Below are 26,082 nucleotides of genomic sequence, written 5' to 3'. Positions count from 1 at the left end.
GGGAAACTATTTGCTCAGATTTCAAGCCCCGCTATGCCACTTACTACCTTGCAGGGTCATGTGCAAGTTTCTTCGGCTCTGCCTGTTGTACCGTTTTTATAAAATGAGGGTCAGAGTACCTAGTTGTGCTGGACACTGGAAGACTATTCACTTCTCCTAATAGTCATTTCCCATGTCATTCTCTTAGTAATGAAACCCACTCCTCACCCTTTGAATTTAAGTTGGATGTAGAATCACCCAGCTAGAGATTACATATGGTGTCTGCCTTGAAGCTAGGTTGTGGCTACATGACTCAGTCTAGTCCGATAGGATAGGAGAAGTCACAGGCACGGACACACACACACACACACACTCACACACACATACACACACACACACACACTCTCTCTCTCTCTCTCTCTCTCTCTGCTTACAACCTAAAAGATGCCTGGCTGGCAGCTTTGTTCTTTCTCCTTTTGCTGGAGTACAAATGTGGTTACACTCTAGTCACCATCATGCAGATGAGAATATCACCTTCGGGAATGGTGAAGCAACGTGATAAAGGAACATGGTCTCTGAGCGACCTCATGGGAAAGATCTGCCTGGCAAGGCTGGGCCATTATAGGAGAAAGAAATGGCCTTATTTAAGCCAACGTATTTAATGAGTTAATATTTGTAAAGTGCTCAGCTACACAGGGAGTGCTAAATGGTAATGGTGCTTATTATTACTGATGGCATTATTCTGCATTCTGGAGGCTATAATTTTGCTTAATGTCTCAGGCCACTAGTATCCTATAGGAAACATGGATGTAAGCAACATTAGTGCAATCTAATCCAGTTAAAATGTGTGATTTGCCTATTTATTCGGATCAGAAGGAGAAGACGAATGAACATTTACTGAACTTGCGTGCACTGGGCACTGACTCCAGGACCAGCTCTATGCGGCTGAAAAGATAAGGAAACAGAGGGAGTTATGGTCACTTCCTGAGGTCACTCTAGATCTGCGTGGCCCGAGAGCTTCCTCTCCACAACACTCACTGCTCTCCCTGGCCAAAGGGCAGGCTAATGGGGGAGCTGAGAACCAGCTGCAAGCCCCTGAGGTTACTCACATGGAGGTTCGGTACTTGATGTCATCTTTCTCAGCCAGCTCTTCACAGGTGAGGCCATTGTGTTCTTTCCAGAGTCCCTGACACTTCCTACAGGTTTCCTGGGGATAGAGGAGAGACACAAAGACAGCTCCTGGTGAGAAGACACCATACAAGCTTCTGTTCAACAACAGGAAATGCAAAACCACCCTCATGTGGCTTGAGTTTTCCTGAAGATGGCTCTCCCCTTCCAGCAGGGTATTTCTAAAGACATCTCTCAAGAGAAAAGATAAGAACCGTGAGAAGAAAGCATGGGGGAAACTTCCTTCTCCTTAGAGCCCCCCCAAAAATGGGGGTTCCCCATCACCCAATTGATAAAAGGCCTTCAAAATGCCAGGAGTCACCTGAGGGGGGGGGAACCAAACACAGAAGACAGACTTATGTGACCGCAAGTTTTTAAAATTTTTTAAAATTTTATTTATTTATTTGACACACAGAGATCACAAGTAGGCAGAGAGGCAAGCAGAGAGAGAGAGGGGGAAGCAAGCTCCCCGCTGAGCAGAGAGCCCGATGCAGGACTCGATCCCAGAACCCTGAGATCATGACCTGAGCCGAATGCAGAGGCCCAACCCACTGAGCCACCCAGGTGCCCCGAGTTTTTCTTTTTTAAAGATTTTATCCATTTGAGAGAGAGAGGGAGAAGCAGACTCTCCACTGAGCACAGAGTCCAATGTGGGGCTCGATCCTAGGACCCTTAGATCATGACCCGAGCCGAAGGCAGATGCCTACCCAAGTAAGCTACCCAGGTGCTCCTGAACTTGGGTTTCTAAAAATGAACTACCATAAGCTGCTTGAGGGCAGGGTCTATTTGGATCTCCTTAATTTCTGTAATCCCTGTGCCCAGTGTTCCAATGTTGGCCAGACACAGATTACATCTGTTGAACTGAAGAATGGTCTAGATTAGGATTAGTAGGGGTCCTTACGAGAAATACCCCCCCTCAGTCGTCCCTTACTTGTAAACACAGATATCAACCTCCACAGCTTAACCCCATCTATAAGCCTAATTAAAAAAAAAAAAAAAAAGATTTATTTATTTAAGAGAGAGCGCGAGTGAGTGCGTGAACAGTACAAGCAGAGGGAGGCGGAGAGGGAAACTCAAGAAGACTCCGTGCCAAGCCTGACACAGGGCTTGATCTCATGACCCTAAGATCAGTACCTGAGCTGAAACCAAGAGTCGGACACTTAGCCAACTTTGCCACCCAGGCTCCCTTATAACCATGAATTTAAAAAAATTACTACTTTTAATTCTAGAAGCTTTCCTACTTTAGAAAATTTATATGCGGCAGGAACTATTTCACATCCACAACAAGAATTTAAAGAACCTTTAACCCAATTAAATTTCCACAAGTGGAAATTACAACCTTGTTAAGTATAATGAAGGAAAAGTTGGGTGTCGTCAGCTTTAACTGAGAACCTGATCTAGTCTCCGGAGGGGAATGGTGAAGGCTTGAGGAAGTGGAGTCTGAGTTCTGAAAGATGAGTCAAAGACAGCGAGAACAGCATTCCAGACGGAGGAAAAGAAAGAGAATACTCTGGCAGACGAAGCTGGGCAAGTCTGGTTCCTGTGCTGGATGGCAGAGAGTGAAAACAGGCCCAGTGAAGCCTGCAGGGACCATGCCGTGTGGATGCGGCCATCAGTCTGGCCTTTGTCTTAAGGTTGCCATGAAGGCCTCAAGAAGTGTGAAGCATGGAAACACCATTAGCAGCTATCTGGTTTAAAAGATCACTATGTGTGGACAACAGCCTGGAGGGAGGAAAGAATGAACATGCCAAAGACACTCAGGAAACTGAGAAAGTCACCCAGTACAGAGCCTGGAAAGGCCCAGACCAAGAAAGTGGGTGAAGGCAGGAAGGAAAGTTCGCTGACTGGAGAGAACTCAGGAAAGTGTCAGGATGATTTCTCGGTTCCTAGTTCGTGCAACCCAAGACACAGACGGAGCCTGGCAACAGTGGAAAAGGTGCGGCTCGTCCATCTGTGGGACACCACTGGTGATGTCTGGTAGTGAGCTTGAGGGGGTCAGTGTTTCGCATTTGGGAGTGGCCGGGTTAGGGGTAGACTGAAGACGTACTAGATTATATCCTGATGTCAATTCTACAAACACTCCCATCGGTGTATTCGCTACTTCACTACTGAACTTTCTCTAACATATACTGCTGAGATGACTCAACAAGGCACAGAACAGCACGCACAGTGTAGACAGTACCATTTCTACAGAACAAAGTGGAGGTGGCGGTGGTGCTGGGGGGGAATACAGCGACCCTGCACAGTGAACCTGGAAGGTTACCTAGGAAATTGGTAGTGCTGACTGTCCCGAGTGGCTGGAAGGCAGGGGTGAGATTTCTTACTGCAGGCTGTTATCATCTTTTGAATCTTATACTATATACATGCACCACCTAATTAAAAAGCAAATTACATTTAAAAAGATAGACAAATGAAGCGGACTGCTGGGGGAGCTAAGAACCTGAACAACCCTTTGATGGATGTGACTGTAAACAGGCTTCAGTCAGTGGAATGAGGCAGGTGGGGGTAGAGATGAGCCCATTAGAAATTCGATATCACACACCACCGCTTCCAAGGGCTACGATGTTCTCTGGTACCCTACCTACATTCCCCGCCAGTGAACAGAGGCTACGTAAGTAGCGACTTCAGTATTACACACCAAAATGTAAAGCAGCCCCAAACCTGTTTTTAAGAGACTTTGGGCCTGACTATTCTGGGAAACCAGAGGATAAACAACAGCTGGAGAATAGATGAGCTGGTATCTGGATCCTAACCTTTTGAACAATACTGGCCTAGCCACCCCCACCAGGAATTGACAGCTCGACAACAATGCGCGGCATTTTTTTTTTAGCATTCCTGGTGATGCAGTTATTAATTCATGGGACCTTCTTCGTAAGGAAGAACGCATTTTCTAAGGGAGACACAGTTGTGACAGAAAGCTGGCCTGGCCAAACAGAGTTACTTGTGAGCAAGAGGATGCCACCGTTTACTTCCAAAATCACAGCAATTCTCCGGCAAATCCAGGGTGGATTTTCAGCCATGGTGTTTCTCACTGAAGGGCCCGGGCTCCCAGAGAATAAAATGGAAATGTCTTTTGAAGAGACTAACTAGCTAGACATTGAAACCCACAATTAACGTAAGGCAGGAGAATAGCAATCTGGGTGAATTTAGCATTTGGAGCTTTCTGTGTTGTTTCTTTAAAATGCATCGTTCTCGGGGCGCCTGGGTGGCTCAGTGGATTAAGCCGCTGCCTTCGGCTCAGGTCATGACCTCAGGGTCCTGGGATCGAGCCCCGCATCGGGCTCTGCTCATCAGGGAGACTGTTTCCCCTTCTCTCTCTGCCTGCCTCTCTGCCTACTGGTGATCTCTCTCTCTGTCAAATAAATAAAATCTAAAAAAAAAAAAAAAAAAAGCATCGTTCTCTTATAAACACAGTGTGTATTTCTCTGAATTGTAATTCTCTCAAGCACGGCGAGGCTCTGCTCCTAGACTCAACAAATGCTTTAACAACATTAGGCAGAAGAAATGTTCTTGCACATTTCTAACACAAATTACGTTCTTCAAAATGAGGCTAATGAGAAGGTCCTGAGGACCATATGGGAAGGCAGTGTACATTCGGCATGCAACTTCCCAATACCCCGCGCAAGCGCACCCTGGCCATCACACCTGATCGGCACAGGGGTGGGGTCACTAAGGACTGCTGTGGGTCTGGGTTCTTCACGGCAAGAGAGAGATTCCTGGTCAAGTTTTACGGTGCCCTTTAGTCTTCAAGATGCATCAAGGTGTTCGGCCTTAGCTTTTCCAATATAAAGAAAACACTCCAGAGCCTCCCCCTTCACCCACTTTCTGCTGCCTAAATACTGTTCTATGGGCAAGGCAGGAGATTAAGCTTGGTTTCAGACGACCCTGTCAGAGAGCTGAGAGCTCTTCATTCAACAGCTTTCTCAAACACCAGCGGACAGTGCCCCCATCATCACCTCACCTATGCACAGCTAGCTTCCTGCTGCTGGCCAGGAACCCAAGAGAAGGTGAGACCAAGAGTCCAAGTCACCAGACTGTCCTCCTCGCTCACTGCCCCTCCAGGCCTACTCTGAAGTGGCTTGGCTCTCTGTGCACCCTGCGTCTTACCTGCTGGACTTCCAGCCTTGTCTAGGGAGTGGAACACAGTAGAAACTGCTCGCTTATTTTTAAATGGTTCCTCCAGTAAAACTTCCAGATCCACTCTTTAGGCAGAGAAGTTGCTGACCTAGATATGGGACATGAGGCTGCGGCTGACTCAAACAGAATCTCTGACACTCAAGCTCTGCTATCTCAGGCCCTCCAAAAATGGTGGGGTTCTTAGTCCCCAAACCCCTTAAATCAAAAGATGAGGCCCAGGAACCGGACTCTTCACAAATGCTTAGCAAACTCCAGGAGCCACAGGGCCATGTGTGTTCAGACCACACCTGTCTCTCAATTGTCAAGGTCACTGTTTCTTCCCCACCTCCAGGTCAAGATGACAAATGGACACCAACTTAGTCTAGCAAGAGACTGATTTTAAGACCATGAGACTGATGCTGGAATCCCTGAGAAACAGTAAAACTGGGCAAATTTAAAATTCAGCAGAACTGGGGCCTTTCCTGAGAACTTCTGTTTCTCCCAGGGTAAGGGTGTACATGGTGTGCTTCAGTGTAATAGTGCGCACACATGCAGGCTTGTGCACACGTGAGAAAGACAGCCAAGAAGAGGGGGAGGAGCTACGTCACACAGGAGTTCTTGGAGGAGTTGGCAGCTTCATGTGACTGAGGAAGACAACAATCTGAGGGATGAGAACACCCAGGCAAAGCATACAGTGCTCCTCCCATCAGGACTGAGATCTCTCTGGGAAGTGCCTTCCCCAGCTCCAAGAGCCATCAGAGCCAAGTATCTAAAATGCAGAAATAGATCCCCAAACATTCCAACAATGAAATGAAACACAATGTAATATTTTAATGAGCACAAAAGAATTTTACATCATTAAATAAAATTAAAGTATAATTTCATCCCACCCTCTTAAACTTTCTATATCGAAGTACTTTCTGCAATGTATGTTACAACAGAAGCTATAAATAAATTAGTTGGTTATAAATAAGTAGCCGACACACACTGGGGGTATTCTGCTCTACACAATTCTGATGCAGTGAGCAATCACAATATTGTGTATCTCCTGCTCTAGATACTGCAAAGTCACGGAAGGGACCTAGACAGGCTAGTGATCTGTCCAGGGGCTTGTTTTTCCAAAAGCTTTGATGAATGGAAGAAGCTAGACCAGAGGTGGGAAGATGGCTGAGCAGCAACTAGAAGAGTCTATGGAAGAGACAGGGTGAGAGAAGCCTGCAGTGATTCTGGGATTCCGATTTATGACACCGCTAGGCTGGTGGAAACATGAACTTGAATCAAGTGATGCAGGAGCAGCAGATCTGAGTGACGGTGGGAAGAAGAGGTGCGAATGTAAGTTTAATTTTAGACTAACTTACTTATTCTTATTTATTAATTTATTTGAGAGAGAAAGAGCGAGCAAGCACACCCACACACGAGGAAGGGAGGAGGAGAGGGAGAGAAAGGATCCCAAGCAGATTCTGCACTCAGCACGGAGCATGATACGGGGCTTGATCTCACAACCAATTAAGAATTGGACGCTCGACTGACTGAGTCACCCAGGCGCTCTTATTCACTCCTGATACTGTCCTATTGCTTGTCATATGCTGTATGAGATGCTGGGGATAGCTATAAGCAAGTTAGACTCAATTTCTATGTTTTTCTCTCTTTTTTTTTTAAAAGAAAGCTCTATGCCCAATGTGGGGCTCAAACTTATGACCCTGAGATCAAGAGTCATGTGTTCTATCAACTGAGCCAGGCATGCACCCCATTACTTTTTTTCCCCTAAAGATTTTATTTAGGGGCGCCGGGTGGCTCAGTTGTTAAGCGTCTGCCTTCGCCTTAGGTCATGATCCCGGGGTCCTGGGATTGAGCCCCGCATCAGGCTCCCTGCTTGGCGGGTAGCCTGCTTCTCCCTCTCCCACTCCTGCTTGTGTTCCCTCTCTTGCTGTCTTTCTCTCTGTCAGATAAATAAAATCTTAAAAAAATTTATTTATTTATTTGAGAGAGAGAGAGAGATATGGAGGGAGGGAGAGAGAGAGAGAGAGAGAGAGAGAGAGAGCATGCAAGTGGGTGGTGGGGGAGGAGCAGAGAGAGAGGGACAGACTCTGTGCTGAGCATGGAGCCCGTTGCAGGCCTTGACTCCATGACTCCATCACACCCTGAGCCAAAACCAAGAGCCAGATGCTCAACTGACTGAGCCACGTAGGTGCCTCCACCCGCCCTGCAACAACCCCTTGAAGTGTATGTTCTAATGAAGAAGAGAAATACGAAACAAACAGGACATGGCTACAACAGTGATGGGAACATTTCAGAGGAATAGCACTAGGTGCTCTAAGGGCAAAACAGCAGTTACAGTAGCTTGGAGACCAAGAAAGCCTTTTTGAGGATGTGACATGGAAGCAGAGCCCTGAAGGGTGTTGCAAAGTCTGCCAGGAATTGGGGGTGGGTGGGGCGGCATGTGAAGGCTCTGATGCAGGAGAGGACCTGTCTGTCTCACTGCAGGAGCACAGAGGAAGTTGATTTGGCTGGAGCTCAAGGGGCAGGGCTTGGAGTGGCCAGTGAATCCTGCTTCCTGCTACTTCCTGCTGCAGGCACTGAGGCTGGAAGAAGAGTCTGGAAAGCCAAGGCGTGTGTGGGAAATGCAATGATCTGAGTTACATTTTCAAAAGATCACGCTGTTTGCGCAGGCAGGGAATGGGTCCTGGTGGTGGAGACTAGATTTAGGATCTTACAGCCATCTCCCCACTACAACTTGGGCCAAGTAAATAACTTCTAGGGAAACATGCCCTGGGGTCTGGATTGGATTCCTGGCCAGAGCTCCTCATAGCCCTCCACCAACAAGGCTATGACCTACTTCCTGAACCAAGCTGTACCAACACTGAGCCTGGCAGGAGGAGGGCCGGCCTGTGACTGGGGAAATGGCAACGGGCCTATCTTTTCTTGTTAGGAGAAGAGAGAAAGTGCTAGAGAAGCACTTTTCCAATATGGATTCAGAAAAGGACTTTATTTTGACAAGCAGACAGAATTCCAGTTTTGGCTCTCTACATGAGTTGCCCACTGAAATGCTGTCTATATGTATGGGAGCATCATTAAAAAAAAATACATTTTACTTTATGCCCAAGTTTTTATTTAAATTCAAGTTAACATACAGTGTAGTATTAGTTTCAGGAGAACTTAGTGATTCACATCACTTACATACAATGCCCAGTGCTCATTATAACAAGTGCCCTTCTTTTTTTTTTTTTTTTAAAGATTTTATTTATTTGTCAGAGAGAATGAGCAGAGGCAGAGGGAGCAGCAGGCTCCCCGCTGAGCAAGGAGCCCGATGTGGGACTCGATCCCAGGATGCTGGGATCATGACCCGAGCCGAAGGCAGCCGCTTAACCAACTGAGCCACCCGGGCGTCCCAACAAGTGCCCTTCTTAACGGCCATCACCCATTTGGCCCACCCCAATCCACCTCCCCCAAATTTCAAGTAATCTCTACACCCAACCTGGGGCTCAAACCCACAACCCTGAGATCAAAAGTCATACACTGCACCAACTGAGCCAGTCAGATGCTAAGGAAGGGAACAACTTTTTTCTCTTTTTAAAAAAGATTTAGGGGTGCCTGGGTGGCTCGCCTGGTTAAAGTGACTGCCTTCAACTCCGGTCATGGTCCTGAAGTCCTGGGATTGAGTTCTACATTGGGCTCCCTGCTCAGTGGGGAGTCTGCTTCTCCCTCCAGCCCTCCCCTCTCTGATGCTCTCTCAAATAAACAGAATCTTAAAAGAAAGATTTATTTATTTAAGAGACAGAAGAGAGAATGTGCACTACTGGTGGGGTTCGGGGGCAGTCAGAGAGAGAGGGAGAGGGAGGGGAGAATCCTAAGCAGACTCTGTGCTGAGCGCAGAGCCCACCATGGGGCTTGATCTCATGACCGAGATCACAACCTGCGCCAAAACCAAAAGTCAGATGCTTAACCAATGGCACCACCCAGGCACCCCAGGAAGCGTCTTTAACATGTGTCTTGAACTCACACATCCCTTCTGCTAACCCCCAGCACTGGCTCAAGGTTCTAAACCTGTATGTCTTCCACCATGCGGTGCTTTACACACACAGCTCATTCACATCAACTTGACAAGGAAGTACTAGACCATTATTTCCATTCTTTTTTAAATTTAAAATTTATTTGTATTTTTTGAGGGAGGAGGGGCAGAGGGAGAGGAAGAAACAGAATCCCAAGCAGAGCGTGGAGCCTGATGAGGGGCTCAATCTCACAATCCTGAGATCATGACCTGAGCCGACACTTAACTGACCAAGTTACTCCTCCATTCTTTTTTAAAAAAGTAAATGAGAAAAGGAAGGCTCAGAGAGGCAAATTAACTTGCTTAAGGCCATGAAGCTATGGACTCCGTCTGCTTGCTTCCAAATCCACTTGCTCTTACCACTGTGTTCTCAGTGCTTGCCAGCATGGGGTTTGCTAGCAAGAACAGGTCATTGTTTACTGGAAAACCCAAGGGCACGAGGCTATGAGACAAGCCCTGAGGTTACAATGGGCATCTTGTGTGAGAGCAGATGAAAGCGCGGCAAAGCCGCAGAGAGCCAAGCGTCAGGGTCTGGAGGGCGCGGACAAGAAGCTGCAGCTGTGCAGGATGCCTGCTTCCCTGTGCTTCCTGGAGAGCTGGGAATGGCCCAGCAAGAGGCAGGGTGGGCCAGGATTAAGCCCGAGGATATCATTTCTTAATGATAATGATAGGAACCTGCAAATCATAGCAATCTTAGACTGGACACAAACGAGGAAGTTGCTTTTCCGGCTACCCCTGGCCAGCTGCAGGTCTGGTGGGGCACCGGAGGAAATGTGTTTTTAGATTCCCATTAGATGTGCAAATGGGCTCAGTGGGAGTGTTCCGCACCGGAACCAAGTACCACTTACTTGGTCCTTCTGTCACTCAGCCCCTGGGCCTTCATTTGTACACACCTGCCACTAACTTCCCCAAAGGTGGCCAGGACAATGCTGTACAGAGACTTGCTAATGACAGTGCCTGAGACCATCATCCTTCCATCACTGCTCTGGTGAAGTTTTATTCCCACTGAGACTGGTAAGGGAGACATTTCTGCGCTAAAAGGAAGAGTAACACTCCCCCCCCTTTCCCTCCCTTGCCTCCTTCAATAAACACCTCCTGAGAGTGAGCCTGACACTTCGACCAGACTCTATTCCTAGTGAATGATCAATAAACAAATGAGGTCTCACTCCACAGTTTATGTTCTGACGGACAAGTAGATAAAGGTCCACTCTGCAGGAAGACCGCGAACACTCCAGGCACGAGTGGGGGTGGGAGGCCGCCCTTTGACAGTGGTGTGAAAGACAGCCTCGAGCCTGGGTGGCGTTCCAGTGTGAACCTGAAGGGAATCTGGCATCGTGGAAGCAGGGGGTGGAGGGAGAACGGGAGAGGAACTCAGAGAAGCAGCCCTTGGGGGCCTCATGGCTGATCCACAGCTGGAGTCCAGGGCCAGCACGGTTGGCCTCCAGTCAGTGACACACACCTAACACCCTCAATCTGGCAATGCTCGTTTGAGATGTCCTTTTCCTTCTGGCAACACCTACCCGTCAGTTCTCATTTCAAACACTAGGGGCTCTGCAAGACCCAAAAGACCTGGGTGAGAGTTGGCACTCTTCCCCTGGACTCCTGGAGCGCTTGGCTCCCACTCTGTAACAGCACTTCTGTCTTGTAATTATCTGATTACATCACATCTCCAAGGAGCCAAGCCCTGCTTGCAGGCGAAGACTACGCTCTGCTGATCACTACAGACAGACCTGGAGCGGAAGGTTCAATTAATCAATTTTATATTTTGTGTCACATGGGACTGCACTGGTGAATAAACCAGCAGAATTCTGGATCACAAGGTGCTTACAGCCTAGCACACAAGGTCTCAGGTGTCTTGAGATTTCCAGGGTCATGCACTAGGTCTGACCCACAGGAGGTAGTGAATATATAACAAACTGCAGAGATAAAGGCTAGTGAACACAAAGCACATTCCTCTGCATGCTGGAGTTACAAATACACCTCCCACCCTTGCTCCTGGGACTTCTGCATTTTATATGTAAAAAAGGCATTTGAAATCTTTTAGTAAAATGAGCCCCTTCCCCAAAGAACATTATCTCCTCCTTATCAGGTCTTCATATTTATAATCACGGAAAGTACAATGATAAGCTCATGAGAAAATTAAGTTCTTACTCTATATAAGACATTTTGGGGGGGCGGCTTTGTTGGCTCAGTCGGTAGAGCATATGGCTCTCAAACTCAGGGTCATGAGTTCAAGTCCCACGTTGGGTACAGAGCTTACTTAAAAAAAAATCAACTGGATTTAATAAAACTTAAAAATCATCATCATTAAAGATTTTATTTATTTGACAGACAGAGATCCCAAGTAGGCAGAGAGAAAGGGAGAAGCAAGTTCCCCACCGAGCAGAGAGCCAGACGCTGGGCTCGATCCCATGACCTTGGGATCATGACCTGAGCCAAAGGCAGAGGCTTTAACCCACTGAGCCACCCAGGCGCACCCCCCAAAAATCAATATTATTAAAAAAAAAAAAAACAACCAAAACCCTTTCAGGTTAAGTCATTACAGCTTGTGCCTTAAGGACACAGGTTATGTGCACAAAATTATAAAAACCAGTTATTACCAAGAAACTAATGGTCAAATGCCTGCAGATGGTGCCTGAGAAAGCACTCCATCTACTTCAATTCTGATGTTCTCTGTTGCCTTTCACCTATAACTTCAGTATGTGGAAACGGATCTCTCATTTTGGGGAGGTGCTTTGCAAACAGCAGTGCCTATTAACTTGTGTCTGTGAGAAAGTCAGGACTGAAAAATCCATCAGCCTGGCTCTCTCCCTCAACCACCCAGAGCTCAAGGTCAGTTAGCACCTGAGGTCAGACCACAGGTTCCTAGCTTTCACCTACCAGAACAAAGACAGTCCAAGCCTGCCCGGGGCTATTTTTCTTAAAGAACGCAATGCGAGCATTAATTATTTTAATGATGTCCTGTAATTATCTGATGACATCACATCTCCATAAGAAGTCATGCTCTCCTTATAGGGATTTCTTTTTCTCAAAGTAAATCATCCCTCTGAGGCAGAAGAACCTTCTGATTTCTTTCTCTCTTTTTAAAGATTTATTTGACAGAGAGACACAGCGAGAGAGGGAACACAAGCAGGGGGAGTGGGAGAGGGAAGCAGGCTTCCCATTGAGCAGGGAGCCCGGATGTGAGGCTCGATCCCAGGACTCAGGGATTAAGACCCGAGCCAAAAGCAGATGCTCAACAACTGAGCCACCCAACCTTCTGATTTCTAACTGTAGAAATTCAAATCTTGGCATGGCCAGGCAACACCTCTGGGCAGCAATACTTAAGAAAAAAACCTCTCGGGGGGCGCCTGGGTGGCTCAGTGGATTAAGCCGCTGCCTTCAGCTCAGGTCATGATCTCAGGGTCCTGGGATCGAGCCCCGCATAGGGTTCTCTGCTCCGCGGGGAGCCTGCTTCATCCTCTCTCTCTGCCTACTTGTGATCTCTCTCTCTGTCAAATAAATAAATAAAATCTTAAAAAAAAAAAAAAAAAAAGAAAGAAAAAAACCTCTCGGGGCGCCTGGGTGGCTCAGCGGGTTAAGCCACGCCTTCGGCTCAGGTCATGATCTCAGGGTTATGGGATCGAGTCCCGCATCGGGTTCTCTGCTTGACAGCGAGCCTGCTTCCCTCTCTCTCTCTGCCTGCCTCTCTGTCTGCTTGTGATCTGTCAAATAAATAAATAAAATCTTAAAAAAAAAAAAAAAGAAAAAACCTCTCTGGGAAAGATTTCACTGTTATTATTTTTTGAAGGTTATATATACATATATTAATTTTTAAACCTGTGTGTCTTGGATGCGTATTTTCCCATTTCTAGATACAAGCTGACTTTGAAAAAAGAAATCTCTAAACCTTACTCCTGCAGATTAGGAAGAAGCCAAGCATTCCTTTCCTTTAGATTCACTAGGATTAAGTGACAAATTGGAACGGGCGGCTTCGCATTTGGTTTCTGTGCTAATGCTGCCCCCTAGGACAGAAAGCTAAAAAGGCACCAAGATTTCCAGAGTCACCCTGCCCCGTAGAGGGCAATGCTTGAGAAATCCAGACTGGGAAAACCAGCGACATCATGATCACAGCGGTCTGCTTTTTCACTCTGCTACGGCGATCAGGACTATTTTTAAAAAAAGATTTTATTTATTTATTTGACAGACAGAGATAACAAGAAGGTGGAGAGGCAGGCAGAGAGAGAGGGGGAAGCAGGATCCCCGCTGAGCAGAGAGCCTGATGCAGGGCTAGATCCCAGGACCCTGGGATCATGACCTGAGCCAAAGGTAGAGGCTTTAACTCACTGAGCCACCCAGGTGCCTGGGGATCAGGACTTTTGAGATAAAGTGGGATGTAAAGACTTTCTGGGATTTTACCTTTACCAGAGTAACAAAAATACCAATCCCTTTACGAAGTTACTCAAATACTGATTTCACTGTTTCTCACGAATGCCCATTTAATAGGAACAAGATCAATGCCAGGGGGCGCCTGGGTGGCTCAGATGGTTAGGCCTCTGCTTTTGGCTCAGGTCATGATCCCAGAGTCCTGGGATCGAGTCCCACATCAAGCTCCCTGCTCAGCGGAGAGCGGGCTTATCGCTCTCCCTTTGCTGCTCCCCCTGCTTGTCCTCTTTCTTTGTCAAATAAATAAAATCTTAAAAAAAAAAAATCAATGCCAGGAGGTGGATATTTATATAGAAATTTGAGACAAATAGGTGAGTTCCTACTAGGTACTATGACTATTGCTCTGGGCACTGGGGAAGAAAAATGAATAAATGTAACCCTTGCCTTCATGGGAGTTACTGGGGGTAACTCCAGTTTACTTATTTATGTTAAAAAAAAAAGTTTACTTATTTATGCTAAATAAGTAAAATATATATAAGACAGGATTTTATGTGCTAAGGAGATAATTACAGGAAGGAAGAATATTCTGGGGTGCTGAGGTACACAGATATTTCACGATTATAAAGTGGGTGGTTGGCGAAGGCCTCCCTGAGAAGGTGTATTTAAGGAAAGATCTGAGGAAGGTGAGGAAATGAGTTTTGTGATGTCTGGCCTAAAGCATTCCAGGCCATTGGAGTGAGGTGGGAAGGCCAGTAAAAGGAGATCACCTGGGAGGCGACGACAGGGACTGGTGGCATGTGCCCAGAGTAAAGAGAGGTTGACTTGAAGAGGATTCTCTCTACAAGGGTCTGAGTAGGTGAGTCCCAAAGAACCCCTATGTGCCCATACCCTTTTCATGGAGAACCTTCCTGCTGTGAGCCATCCTGTCTGCCTCTGAGAGGGCTGAAAGGGCAAGAGGGCAGGGGTCATGACTAAGCCAGTCCAAAGGGGTTTGCCCACAGGAGATGCTCAACACAACAGCACGAGTTTGTGGAACCAGAGTCCCTTAGAGCTATGATGTTTATACTCTGAATTCCAACACACTGGTGGGTCGTGAAATCATTTTAGTAAATTATGACCAGTGTTTATTATTTGTTCATTTATTTTTCAAACTACAACAGAAAAGAAGATACTGGAGTGCACTCCACATGTCAGGTACCTGTTCCGTAAAACTACTGTTCTGATTATATACAAGTATATTTCCATACACAGTGGTTTTACGGTTTATGGTAGGTCACATTCAAAATAGTTTGAAAGCTGTTAACTTAGCATTCATTCATTCATGAACCAAAAAGTTTTAATTTTTCAAAAGACATTTTTTATTTGCACACATGAGAGAGCAAGCAAGCACACAAGCTGGGGGAACAGCAGGCAGAGGGAGTAGTAAGCTCCCTGGTGAGCAAGGAAACCAATGCAGAACTCAGTTCCAGGACCCCGGGATCATGACCTGAACTGAAGGCAAACACTTAATGGACCGAGCCACCCAGGTGCTCCCCCCAAAGTCTGTTATTTAAAAAAGACTGACTTATTTATTTATTTTGAGAAAGAGTGCCCATGTGCTGGGGGGAGTGTGGGGCAGGGGTAGCAGGGGGAGAGGGAGACAGAATCTCAAGCAGACTCCCTGCTTGGTGGGGAGCCCAACAACACGGGGCTCAATTTCATAACCCCAAGATCATGATCTGAGCCAGTCAAGAGTGGCATGCTCAACTGAGTGACCCAGGTACCCCAAACGAAAAAGTTTCTTTTTAAATTTGAGAGAAAGAGGGAGAATGAGTGGGGTTGGGGGGGCAGGGGGAGAGGAGAAGCAGACTCTCTGCTGAGCAGGGAGCCTGATGTGGAACTTGATCCCAGGGCTCTGGGATCAGGACCTGAGCCGGTGGCGGACAATTAACGGACTGAGCCACCCAGGCTCTCACCTAAGGAGAGGCTCTTTCTCAATAGGAGCTCCCAGGAAACACTGTGTGGAATTTAAAAACGGCCCCACCTCTGGTTTACCCCGGAGCTACTGCTTTCAGTGAGGAACACTGCAGAACAACAGCTTTCAGGAGGGCTCACAGCAAAGCCATGTATTAGGAAGTGGTGAATCTAATCATCGAGCAGTTCAAACTTCGAAAGTAAACACTGCTAGGACTTGGGGAGAAAGAAGCCCAAGCACATCTCATCCTTGCTCACTGTAAGGACTACTCCTGGTCTTCCTGGAGCTTGTAGGAACCTTGGCCTGGCAGGAGCAGCCAGCAAAGCCTGCTAGCTTTCAGACTCCACGGTCACCAAGCCCCGGGAGTGGCTCCAGATTTCAGGCAAAACCTAAAGATGTTATCCCCACAGTACAGTATGCTTCCAGACCACATCTCTATTTTCACGTCACTGGCGGGCGAGGCAGGCATGTTGAGGAGAAGCAGACAATAAAAGTAAAGGCCCTCACGGCCCAGACCCCAGGGAGAAGTTACCCTCGCTCTCAGTATTAACATGAGAAATGTTGCAGCTTTTCTGGGGAAGACAGACAAGTGGCAGGAGGGCTCAAGGAGCAACGCCACGAATCACACAGGACACACAGAATGTGTGACTGAAAAGAGCACACCAGCCTCAGCTGCAGCTCCCACTAATCTGAGGAGTGGGAAAATGTTACCTAAGGCTAGGAAAAGGGGAAATCAGGAATGTGCCAGTCTGACCACACTCCAAGGGAGAGGGAAGGGCACTGGCCAGCTCGAGCATCTCTGGCCTTGTCACAGCTACCATCCTGCAGCAGCGACAACTGGCCGTGGGCTCCCTCTCAGATGTGCACGTGGGGACAGACAACATGTGCCGGAAGGCCAATTTGAGTGTCTATGCGACTGTTCTGTGACTGAGCTAGCATTTTGGTTTCTCTCTCAACCTCAACGTGTGGATCTGGTTTGGGTCAGTAGGAGGAAATTCAGCTTCTGGACCAGTAGTGCCAGACACACCTTTGGCCCTGGCACTTACTTTCTACGTGCACAAGACTCACCAGGGCTGCTAATAAGAGATGCGGATCCTTGGGCGCCTGGGTGGCTCAGTGGGTTAAGCCGCTGCCTTCGGCTCAGGTCATGATCCCAGGGTGCTGGGATCGAGTCCCGCATCGGGCTCTCTGCTCAGCAGGGAGCCTGCTTCCCTCTCTCTCTCTGCCTGCCTCTCTATCTACTTGTGATCTCTCTCTCTGTCAAATAAATAAAAAAAAATCTTAAAAAAAAAAAAAAAAGATGCGGATCCTGACACTGGGCTCCCCTACAGACCAGGGGTACTGTTACAGCAGGCATACGGACTGTGTTTGGAGAAACCCCATCCCGATTATAGCACTGCCTCTCTGTGAGGCCTTGCCTTGGTGGCTTTCCTCTGCGAGTCACGTCTACTGCTCCCTCAGTGATTTGGTTTCCCACAAGGGAAAAGCAAATAAATGCTAATTAATGTCCCTTACCCAATAGCCTACTCAGTGTCCCTTTATGGGTTCCCAAGTAGATAGTATATACACTTTTGCCACTTTTTCCTTGCCTAAGTCAGAAAAAAAATATTTTTTTGTACATACATGTGCTTTTATCTAAGCCTAGGTCTGAGAATGTACTGTGAGGCAGTAGAGAAACCAGGCCCTGCTACCCAGACCCGAGAAGCAGGGATGAAGGCCATCGTGGCATTCCTGTGCATGCCTGATCTGGCAACAGGCTGGGAGAATTTTTTAAGCTGGGCTTAAAAAAAACACACACACTCACACACAAAAAATTGTATATATAATTAATATATAAATATTAATATATATATTTTATGTGACAGAGAGAACGAGAGAGCATAGGCAGGGGGAACAGTAGGCTCCCTGCCAAGCAGGGGGCCTGATGTGGGACTTGATCCCAGGACCCTGGGTTCATGACCTGAGCTTAAGTCAGACACTTAACTGACTAAGCCACCCAGGTGCCCCTTTAAATATATTTCAAAATGCAATGAAGAAAGAAACAGACTGGGCACCTGGGTGGCTCAGTGGGTAAAGCCTCTGCCTTTAGCTCAGGTCATGATCTTAGGGTCCTGGGATGGAGCCCCGCATCAGGCTCTCTGTTCAGCAGGGAGCCTGCTTCCCCCTCACCCCTGCCCGCCTCCCCACCACCCCCGCCTGCCTCTCTGCCTACTTGTGACCCCTGTCAAATAAGTAAGTAAAATAAAATAAAAAAGAAAAGAAACAGACCTACAGCACACACCATTTACATGATGAGAATCATTCATGCTCACATTCTATTTTCTCAAGGAATACACACATTTGGGGACACATACAAAATGCTTAAAGTGGGTGTCTAAGGCATGGAGGTAGGAGCAGGGATTGAGATGAAGAAGAAAATAAAACAAAAGGGGGTCTCGCACAGTTGATTCTAATGGAGTACCCTACAAAGGAGTGTGGCTGACTCAGATTCCTCACCTTGGTTCCAGTGAAAATTCTTCTCACTCCCAGACTAAACACACTGTCTGCCCCCTACATTTTGGGTTCAAACTGCTCTTACTGCCCTTATCCTCCCTAGCTTTAAAAACAGGTGTAGAATAACTGGATTAACGACCATCTTCACGAATCAGAAGGGAAAGCACTACCAACAGGGCACAAGTACGTAAGTACAGGTGTATTCTGGGGTGGATCTTTCACTAATGCTTCTACTTTGGTTAGGTTTGCGGATTTACTTCATTGACTTTGTCTAAAAACGACTCAGTTTTAGAATTTGAAAAACTCTGAAAAAACTCTGAATAGTAAAAAATCAAACTAGTAAGAATTAGCATATACTCAGAAAGATGGGGTCCGGCAAGTGAGAGGACCTCATGGAATCTCTGATCCTGGGATACACGTGGTTCTGGATTTCCTGGACAGCTTTATACATATTAGGACTTTGCATTTTTAAACCACCTGGGATGGAATTCTTATAGGATGGAACAGAATTCAATCTTTTCCTGATTATGCACAGTTATGGTCCTGTAGTACATCCACGACTCTGAGCTGTAAGCGGGGAAGCCACTGGAGTCTAAAACGTGTTTGGGCAGTCTGTCCCTACCCCAAATTTCCCCAGGCCACTGCCCCCTTGGAGTCTTCCTATTTGGACTGGATGGTTTCTTCCCTGCTTTCAGGTGACCCCTTTTTGCTGCTGTTTCTATGCTTACCTGATGCACTTCCTCCTTCTCCCCATCGATCTGTTAAACAGTTGAAAACCAGACAACTAAGCATTTTAGAACTGGGTCTCAAATAAGAATAGAATGATCTGAAGGCAAATCTCTAGTTTTCTGTTGGAGGACAGAGCATCACAGACTGTAATGCTAACTATTCTGGAAACTTCAAAGGCTTTTCAGATTAGCTCCTGCTACCAGTTCAGTGTGGAAGATGAAAAAAGGCGGCTGTGGAAAATTCTTCTCAAATATGATTATTGTAAAATCTGCTCTGGCTTGACCTCAATGGACCTTTCATAACCTGATTATCTTCACCTACTAGGCCAACACCATGGTGGGGATGGCACACTCTTTCTTGGCAGACAGGTCTGTGGGGACTGTGGGAGTATTCAGTCAGTCTCTTCACCTTATACTGTTTTTCTGTGGGTGGATCTTCCAGTCCAGGCAGAGTGCCATTCAGACCAACACCAGTCTTTAGTTATGGCGGTGGAGAAAGGTGCCTATGTCTTTCTCAATTTGCCAGATGACAAGCTTCCCTCTGGCTGGGACATACTCAGTCAGTTCTCATCAACAGGCTTGCTCATGAAACCCAGCCCACGGGGTCAGTGCAGTGGGAGACCCAGGCATGTTACAAGTCTTTTGAGATCTGGTGCCCAGGTGTCATTATATTCACCTGTTTGAAGAGTCCGTGAATTTTAATGAAGCCCTCTCTCGAGAAGTGTAGCTTACCACAATTCTAACTTAAATAAAGTCAATAACTTACCTTTCCAAAATGAGGGCATGTTTTCCCCCCAGGACTCAAGAATGGAGTTACTCTTGAAGAAAGCATTGACAGGTTTAAAGATCAGGCAGGGGATTTCTAAGAACTGCCTAGGAGGTATGGTCTGAGCCCAGGTGTGGGAAGCTCTGGCATGTGGAAGGCGATTAAAGACACAGCTTGGATGAGATCACCGTGGCAGGTGGGGACAGATGCACAGGGGCACAGGTCAGAGCCCCAGGGTGCTCCAGAAGTGGTATGCAGGGCTGACAAAGGGAGGACCAGGAAGCTTCTCAGTGAGGGGGTCATTAAAGTACTAGACTGGGTTTCTAAAATAGAAAGATGACAAAGGAAAGAGGGAGCAAAAGAAATGGATATGCACTAGGGACTGGCAAGCTTTATCTTTTGGGCTAGTTTATAATTCTATATCCATCTCTCTTGGCCTAAGTAATAAGGCACATTTTTCCTACATTCCTCTGGTGATATCTTGTAAAATTCAAAACAGAATTTCCATCATTTTGTAGTCCTAGAGTGACAGAATCCAAAGCCCTTGCAAATGGTGAGCTTCCTGGAACCAAGAAAGGTACAAGTAACGGACCTAACTCTGAGCCCCATCCAACCACTAGCTAACACTCAGATAATTTCTGGCTCAAATTCCGTTAATTAACAATGATTTAGAACTGCAACATTCATGAAATGTAAGATCACAAGTTTGTAGTAGCCGTTTCCCAGAACCACAAACATCAGCTCTAACCAAACAAGGAACTAGATAGACATTCAGGGTGGAACGTATCAATATGCTCTTTCTGGCAAAGCTGGGCTTGTCCGCAGCCGTGCTGGGGAGTGGATGTGTAAGAGTGGAGCCTGCATTGAGTTGTTAAAAAGTGGGTTACATGATATGATCCTTCTTGATAACGAGATTGAACAGTGACTTCTAGAAAACTTGGGGACAGGAGAATAGGTTCTTAAAGGAGTGGCAGGATCAGGGTGGGAAACAAAGCGACAGTAAAGCAGGCAGGGGAGGCACACAGCATTCCACATTTTTTCTCTGCAGCAGCTGCTTTCTCCCTGGCACTCCTGGACAGGCCATGCGCATCTGCCTTTCTCTATCTTCCCGATACCCTCCCTGCCGAGCCCTCGATCCTGCTCTTTTTCTAATGATGTTCATTTCCTCTTTCAGAACTGGACTTTATGAGGAGGCAGAAGCCTCCTCAGTGGCTTCTCACTCTTTATTGAACACTGTAATCTCTCTAGTTGCCTTTTGGTTCCTGTGCCTAGAGAAAGACATACAAACACGTTCTGTTGAAAGGATTTTACGACTCACCACTCTGGGTAGACAGAATGGAGGAAAAAATGACATAAAGGAAATTAAGTAAATGGCTTCTGAAGTGTGGTTTCAGGTGCACTTCTGGGCTGGTAACAAGGAAGTCCCCATGGATTTCCTTTTTTTTTTTAAAGATTTTATTTAACTATTTGACATAGAAATCATAAGTAGGTAGAGAGGCAGGGGGGTGGCGGGGGGGAACAGCAGGGTCCCTGCTGAGCAGAGAGCCCGATGCGGGGCTGGATCCCAGGACCCTGAGATCATGACCTGAGCCGAAGGCCTAGAGGCTTAACCCACTGAGCCCCCCAGGCACCCCTCTATTTTTATTTTTGAAGCCCACCGGCTTTCCCCACCTGCTGTCCCAACTCCTGAAAGGAATGAAGACAGCACAATATAGCAGAAAGAGCCCAGGCTTTAGACATTAAGACAATTTGTTGCTATTTATGCTATGGGCTGTCTCCCTGGTCTCTTCTCAAACACTTATTCTTCAGATCTCCCTGGAAAAGTATAAAGATCACATGAGAAAATACATGGCCTCGGCGAAGATGCCTGGCACTCGGAAGCAGTCCTTCTGAGTGCTGACATCACTAGCGGGCTCTGCTTTCCTGAGAAACCTTTGACTACTTTGCCATTTCTGTGTCCAATCCCCTAAGAATTAGAATACAGCAACAAGCCTGACTGTTCCCCAGGGCCTGTTTTCTATACTTGCACGTAACCTGCGTATGTCTGTTTTTCTGTTTCTGCCTCTTCTGCTCGTATGGTTTGCAGGGCAGAGCTTGTGAGGACACCATCCACGTACAGTATTTACCAAGCGCTCACTGAGGCTGAAGCAGAGTGCTGGGTGCCGTCTGCTGTACCTGATGTCATCAAACCACATGCTCTCTTCAGGCTTACGATATTAGGGATAGCTCCACATGAGAGGGCCTAATCCTTCAGCTGTGAACCCTGGAAATACTCTGCTTGGACTACATTTGCCCACAAAGCTCATTTGAGTTCAGGGCATTCCTCAATGCCCCAGGGAGTAGAAATCCGTTTATAAACCATTCGTGTGTCCTCAGCCACACAGTTAGCTCCGGGTAAAGGGATGGGAATCAAGGGGACCACACACTTGTCAAGGTTTTTCAGATGACTTTCCTCCAAAGAATTCACATTTCTTCCACACTGACGTCATGAGGAGCCAGAATTCTGTCTTCGCAGAAAGAACAAAGGTAAAGCAAATTTGAGAGTGTGATTACTTTTGAGGCACCTGGGTGGCTCAGTCGGTTAAGCCTCTGACTCTTGATCTCAGCTTGGGTCTTTATCTCAGGGTGGTGAGTTCAAGCCCCATGTTGGGCTCCACGCTGGGTGTGAAGACTACTTAAAAAAAAGGGGGGGGGAGCTGCGTAATCACTTTTGATCCTTCTTGGCCACCTCAAAATTCACTAATTCTGTTCTGGTATCAGCTGAGGAGGTATAATAATGATGGGCTGTTTAATTCTTGTCAAGCAGGACAAGAAAACCAAGAGTAACATGGCTTGCCCATGTGCTGCAGACGACAGTCCCCTTTCTCTAGTGTTGGAAGGAAAGTCCTATCCTTGACCTTAGCTGGAAGCCAAGGTGATCCCATACTTCACAAGTGCCATGTATGTAGCAGGCTTACAAAGAGAAAGCTGCTGCCCACGCTGGCATTTTTTCACCTTCTCATTAAAAACAGAAACAACAACAAAAAAAACCCTTCCACCCTGTAAAAAGCATACACACACAAATAAAAAGCCTTTTCAGAGTAACAGCAAAGGTGGGCTTTCAGTCATTCCCTCCTGCTACTACTGAAGTACGACAAAAAGGAAAAGTCTCTCTTGGGCACAGGAGATATGAGTGGAGAGTGCGGGTTAGAGAAGGGAGGAAAATAAGGTCAAAGGAAAACAAGGTCACCTCGACACTGGCATGAAAAGCAGTGCGTGGGGAAGAGTCCCAGCTCAGAAGGCACAGCGACAGGGCCACCCGCATGGATCGCAATCGAGAAACACCGCCTGATGAACAGCATGAGTGTGCCACTATTCTTCCAATCCCTCATTCCTTTTACTCTCCCAGCTCACAAGGTTTGACAAGCCCAGTTATGGAATGAATGTCTTTGAATGTCTTTCACAAATAAAGATTTTATTTATTTGACAGACAGAGATCACAAGTAGGCAGAGAGGCAGGCAGAGAGAGAGGGGGAAGCAGGCTCCCTGCTGAGCAGAGAGCCTGATGCGGGGCTAGATCCCAGGAATCGATCATGGAATCGATCATACCCTGGGATCATGACCTGAGCCGAAGGCAGAGGCTTTAACCCATTGAGCCACCCAGGCGCCCCAATGTCTTTCACATATTTTTATTGTGGAAAACAGCACAACAGTTTTGCTGGTACATCACCCATCGGAAGTCTCCAGATTTTACTGCTTCTACTGTTTCCACGTTCCTACTCACATGCTCCCATGGCTCTTTCTCCAGCTGAAAACTAGTCCTCTCCTTCAGGAGATTTTTAATCAGTGATTTTTAGTTCTGCGGGACATACTACTATGAAGAACACTGGAGAACGTTTAAGGCAGGCAGGTGGCTACAGATGGTCCTCTCAAGGGACAGTTACCTACTCCCTTGCCCCAAGAAGCACTGTCCGTACTTGGGAGCTTGTCAGGAATGCAGAACAGCCGGCTCCACTCTTAGACCTACCAATCAGAATTGCATTTTGACACAAATGCCAGTGATTCTGATACACAGTGAGCTTTAAGAAACCCTGACCTGTTTTTATACAGGTTTCAGTTTTGCTGATCTTTTGATACCTCTATTGCAGGGGGATCAGACAATCTGGGTTCTTCAGAAGATCAAGTTTGCTATCGGCAATTATAGGGAAGTTGACTACATTCATTCATTATCCATTCTTTTGCTCAATGCGCCTGAAATCATCACTCCATCTTGTTTCAAAGAGAAGGTGATCAAGAGATTCAACAGTAAGACACCAAAAAGGTATGAGAGAGTGAGGTGTCAGGAAGGGCTGGCAGTGAAGTCTACAACTGTTCACATTGTAAATCAAAGACTAAACTCAGTATCAAATTTAGCAAATACTGTTGAAGATGAGACCGTGGACAATGTATTTTGGAAAGCAGTCCTGTAAACGGTGCTGACACAGCTTCAGGACTGTATGTAAACTGTTTGTCCTGAGCACACACCTGCCTGAGCACTGCGGCTGCCTGCCGATGCAAGCAGGACCGAGTTACGCGGGGAGGCGGGCTTGTCTGATGCCATGTTATGCCGGGGCAGCTGACAAGAGGAGATATTCAGACCCAAGGGAGAATGTTGAGCTGATTGTCTGATGAAGACAAACCATCTTCTATTGTCTTGTTTGATTATTCCTGAGTATATACATTTTTGTATATACAAAATAAAACAAACCTTAGGATGCCACTATCTCAAACACCATCACAAAAGTCTGATCCTAGGGGTGCCTGGGTGGCTCAGTGGGTTAAACCTCTGCCTTCGGCTCAGGTCATGATCTCAGGGTCCTGGGATGGAGCTCTCTGCTCAGCAGGGAGACTGCTTCTCCATCTCTCTCTGCCTACTTGTGATCTGTCAAATAAATTAATAAAATCTTAAAAAAAAAAAATCTGATCCTAAAGCATTCTTAATTCCTACTCCCACTTTTTCATTAGTTTCTTCACATTCAAAAACCTAAACATGATCTCTGGAAGCAGAAATGCAAGTAAAATATTGATTGTGAGTATATCTCCTAACACCATATGTTGCAAATATGACCGTCTTCAGGATTCATCTGCAGCCCCAGCTCTCAGTTCCTGTTATAGGGCCACCTGGTGCAGTGGTAGCCACATGGGCAGCCCACCTACAGCTTTACTGGAGGGCAAGAATCCAGCCCAGGAAGGTAGAGCCCTCCCATCCTTGTCCCTTGTCCTAGAGGGCTTACAGTGATTCCTGTGAGCACCTGGCCCTGCAGAAAGCTGCCAGAGGGTAGCCTGTGTTCTGGCACTGCTAGTAGCTGTTTTCATTCTTAATTCTTTCCTTACAGCAACCGCTCAAAATAACAGATGGACAATAGAATACAACTTCACTGAAGCCATTTGCCTTTTGCTCTACTCAGGCTCAGAAGCAACTGCTCCAGTACCTGGATGAAGGCTGGACCTGGAAACACGTAGAGGATGCGTTTGCTAATACTCTAATTGATTTGTCTAGGGCACAACTAGAAGCCCAATCATAACTGGTCCTGCTTTTTATTGCTCTCCCAACTGACTATTTGACCCAGTAAAAAAGACCCCACATCATTTATTTGTAGCTGTTATGGACTGAACCATGTCCCCTTCCCTTAAGTTCAGACGCTTAAGTCCTGGCCCCCAGTACCTCAGAATGTGTATCTATCTGGAAATAAGGCTTTTAAAGAGGTGATTATGTTGATATAAGGCAGGGCAGACCCCAATCCAATCTGACTGGTGTCCTCAGAAGAGGAGATCTGGACACACAGAGACACACCAGAGATGCATGTTCACAATGGGAAGGCCATGGAAGGACACAGGAGGAAGGTGGCCACCTGCAAGCCAAGAAGAGAGGTCTTAGAAAAAAATCAAATCTGCTGACGCCTTGATCTTGGACTTAGAGACTCCAGAAAAATGAAAATAAATTGTGAAATGTAAAAAAAATCAGTTTCTGTTGTTTAAGCCACCCAGTCTATGGCATTTGGCTATGGGAGCCCTAGCAAACTAATAAAGGGGCCTTCGATGTCAATCAAACCCTAGATGGTGGTGCCTCCTGAGCAGTCATGACCCCTCACACTGCCCTATGATCTCTGCATGCGCTGGAGACTCTGAGTCATGGTTCTTGGGGAGACGATGGAAACTAGACTGTAGAGTTCCAGAAAACCAAGAATGTCACCAATTTATTTCTAATCCAGATGAACACATGGCTTCCTGGAAGTACCTGCCTTTAAATATGTGTTTACTCTGAGGGAACATTAACCTTGTAGTGATACCAGTTAATTAATTAAGTTTTTAAACAAGTAATCTCTACATCCAAGTGGGGCTCAAACTCACGACCCTGAGATCAACAATGGCTGCTCTAACGACTGAGACAGCCAGGTGCCCCAGTTACTTTTGTCTTCACTGAAGATGTCAAACAGTCTCACCCTAC

General features: G+C 46.6%; 1 protein-coding gene across 3 annotated transcripts in view; it reads right to left on the bottom strand.

Moving 5' to 3' along the window:
* The window catches only part of RNF216 (ring finger protein 216), a 146,570-nt gene that overhangs the window by 19,061 nt on the left and 101,427 nt on the right, over positions 1–26,082 (bottom strand). For all 3 annotated transcript variants that reach the window (XM_045993528.1, XM_045993530.1, XM_045993529.1), the window contains exon 14: positions 1,089–1,186. In XM_045993528.1, the coding sequence (XP_045849484.1) occupies positions 1,089–1,186 (98 nt within the window). The remainder of the gene's footprint in view (positions 1–1,088; positions 1,187–26,082) is intronic.

The sequence above is a fragment of the Meles meles genome, chromosome 21 (assembly GCF_922984935.1).
Source record: "Meles meles chromosome 21, mMelMel3.1 paternal haplotype, whole genome shotgun sequence".
NCBI lineage: Eukaryota > Metazoa > Chordata > Mammalia > Carnivora > Mustelidae > Meles > Meles meles.
This window is presented reverse-complemented; position numbering and strand designations above follow the sequence as displayed.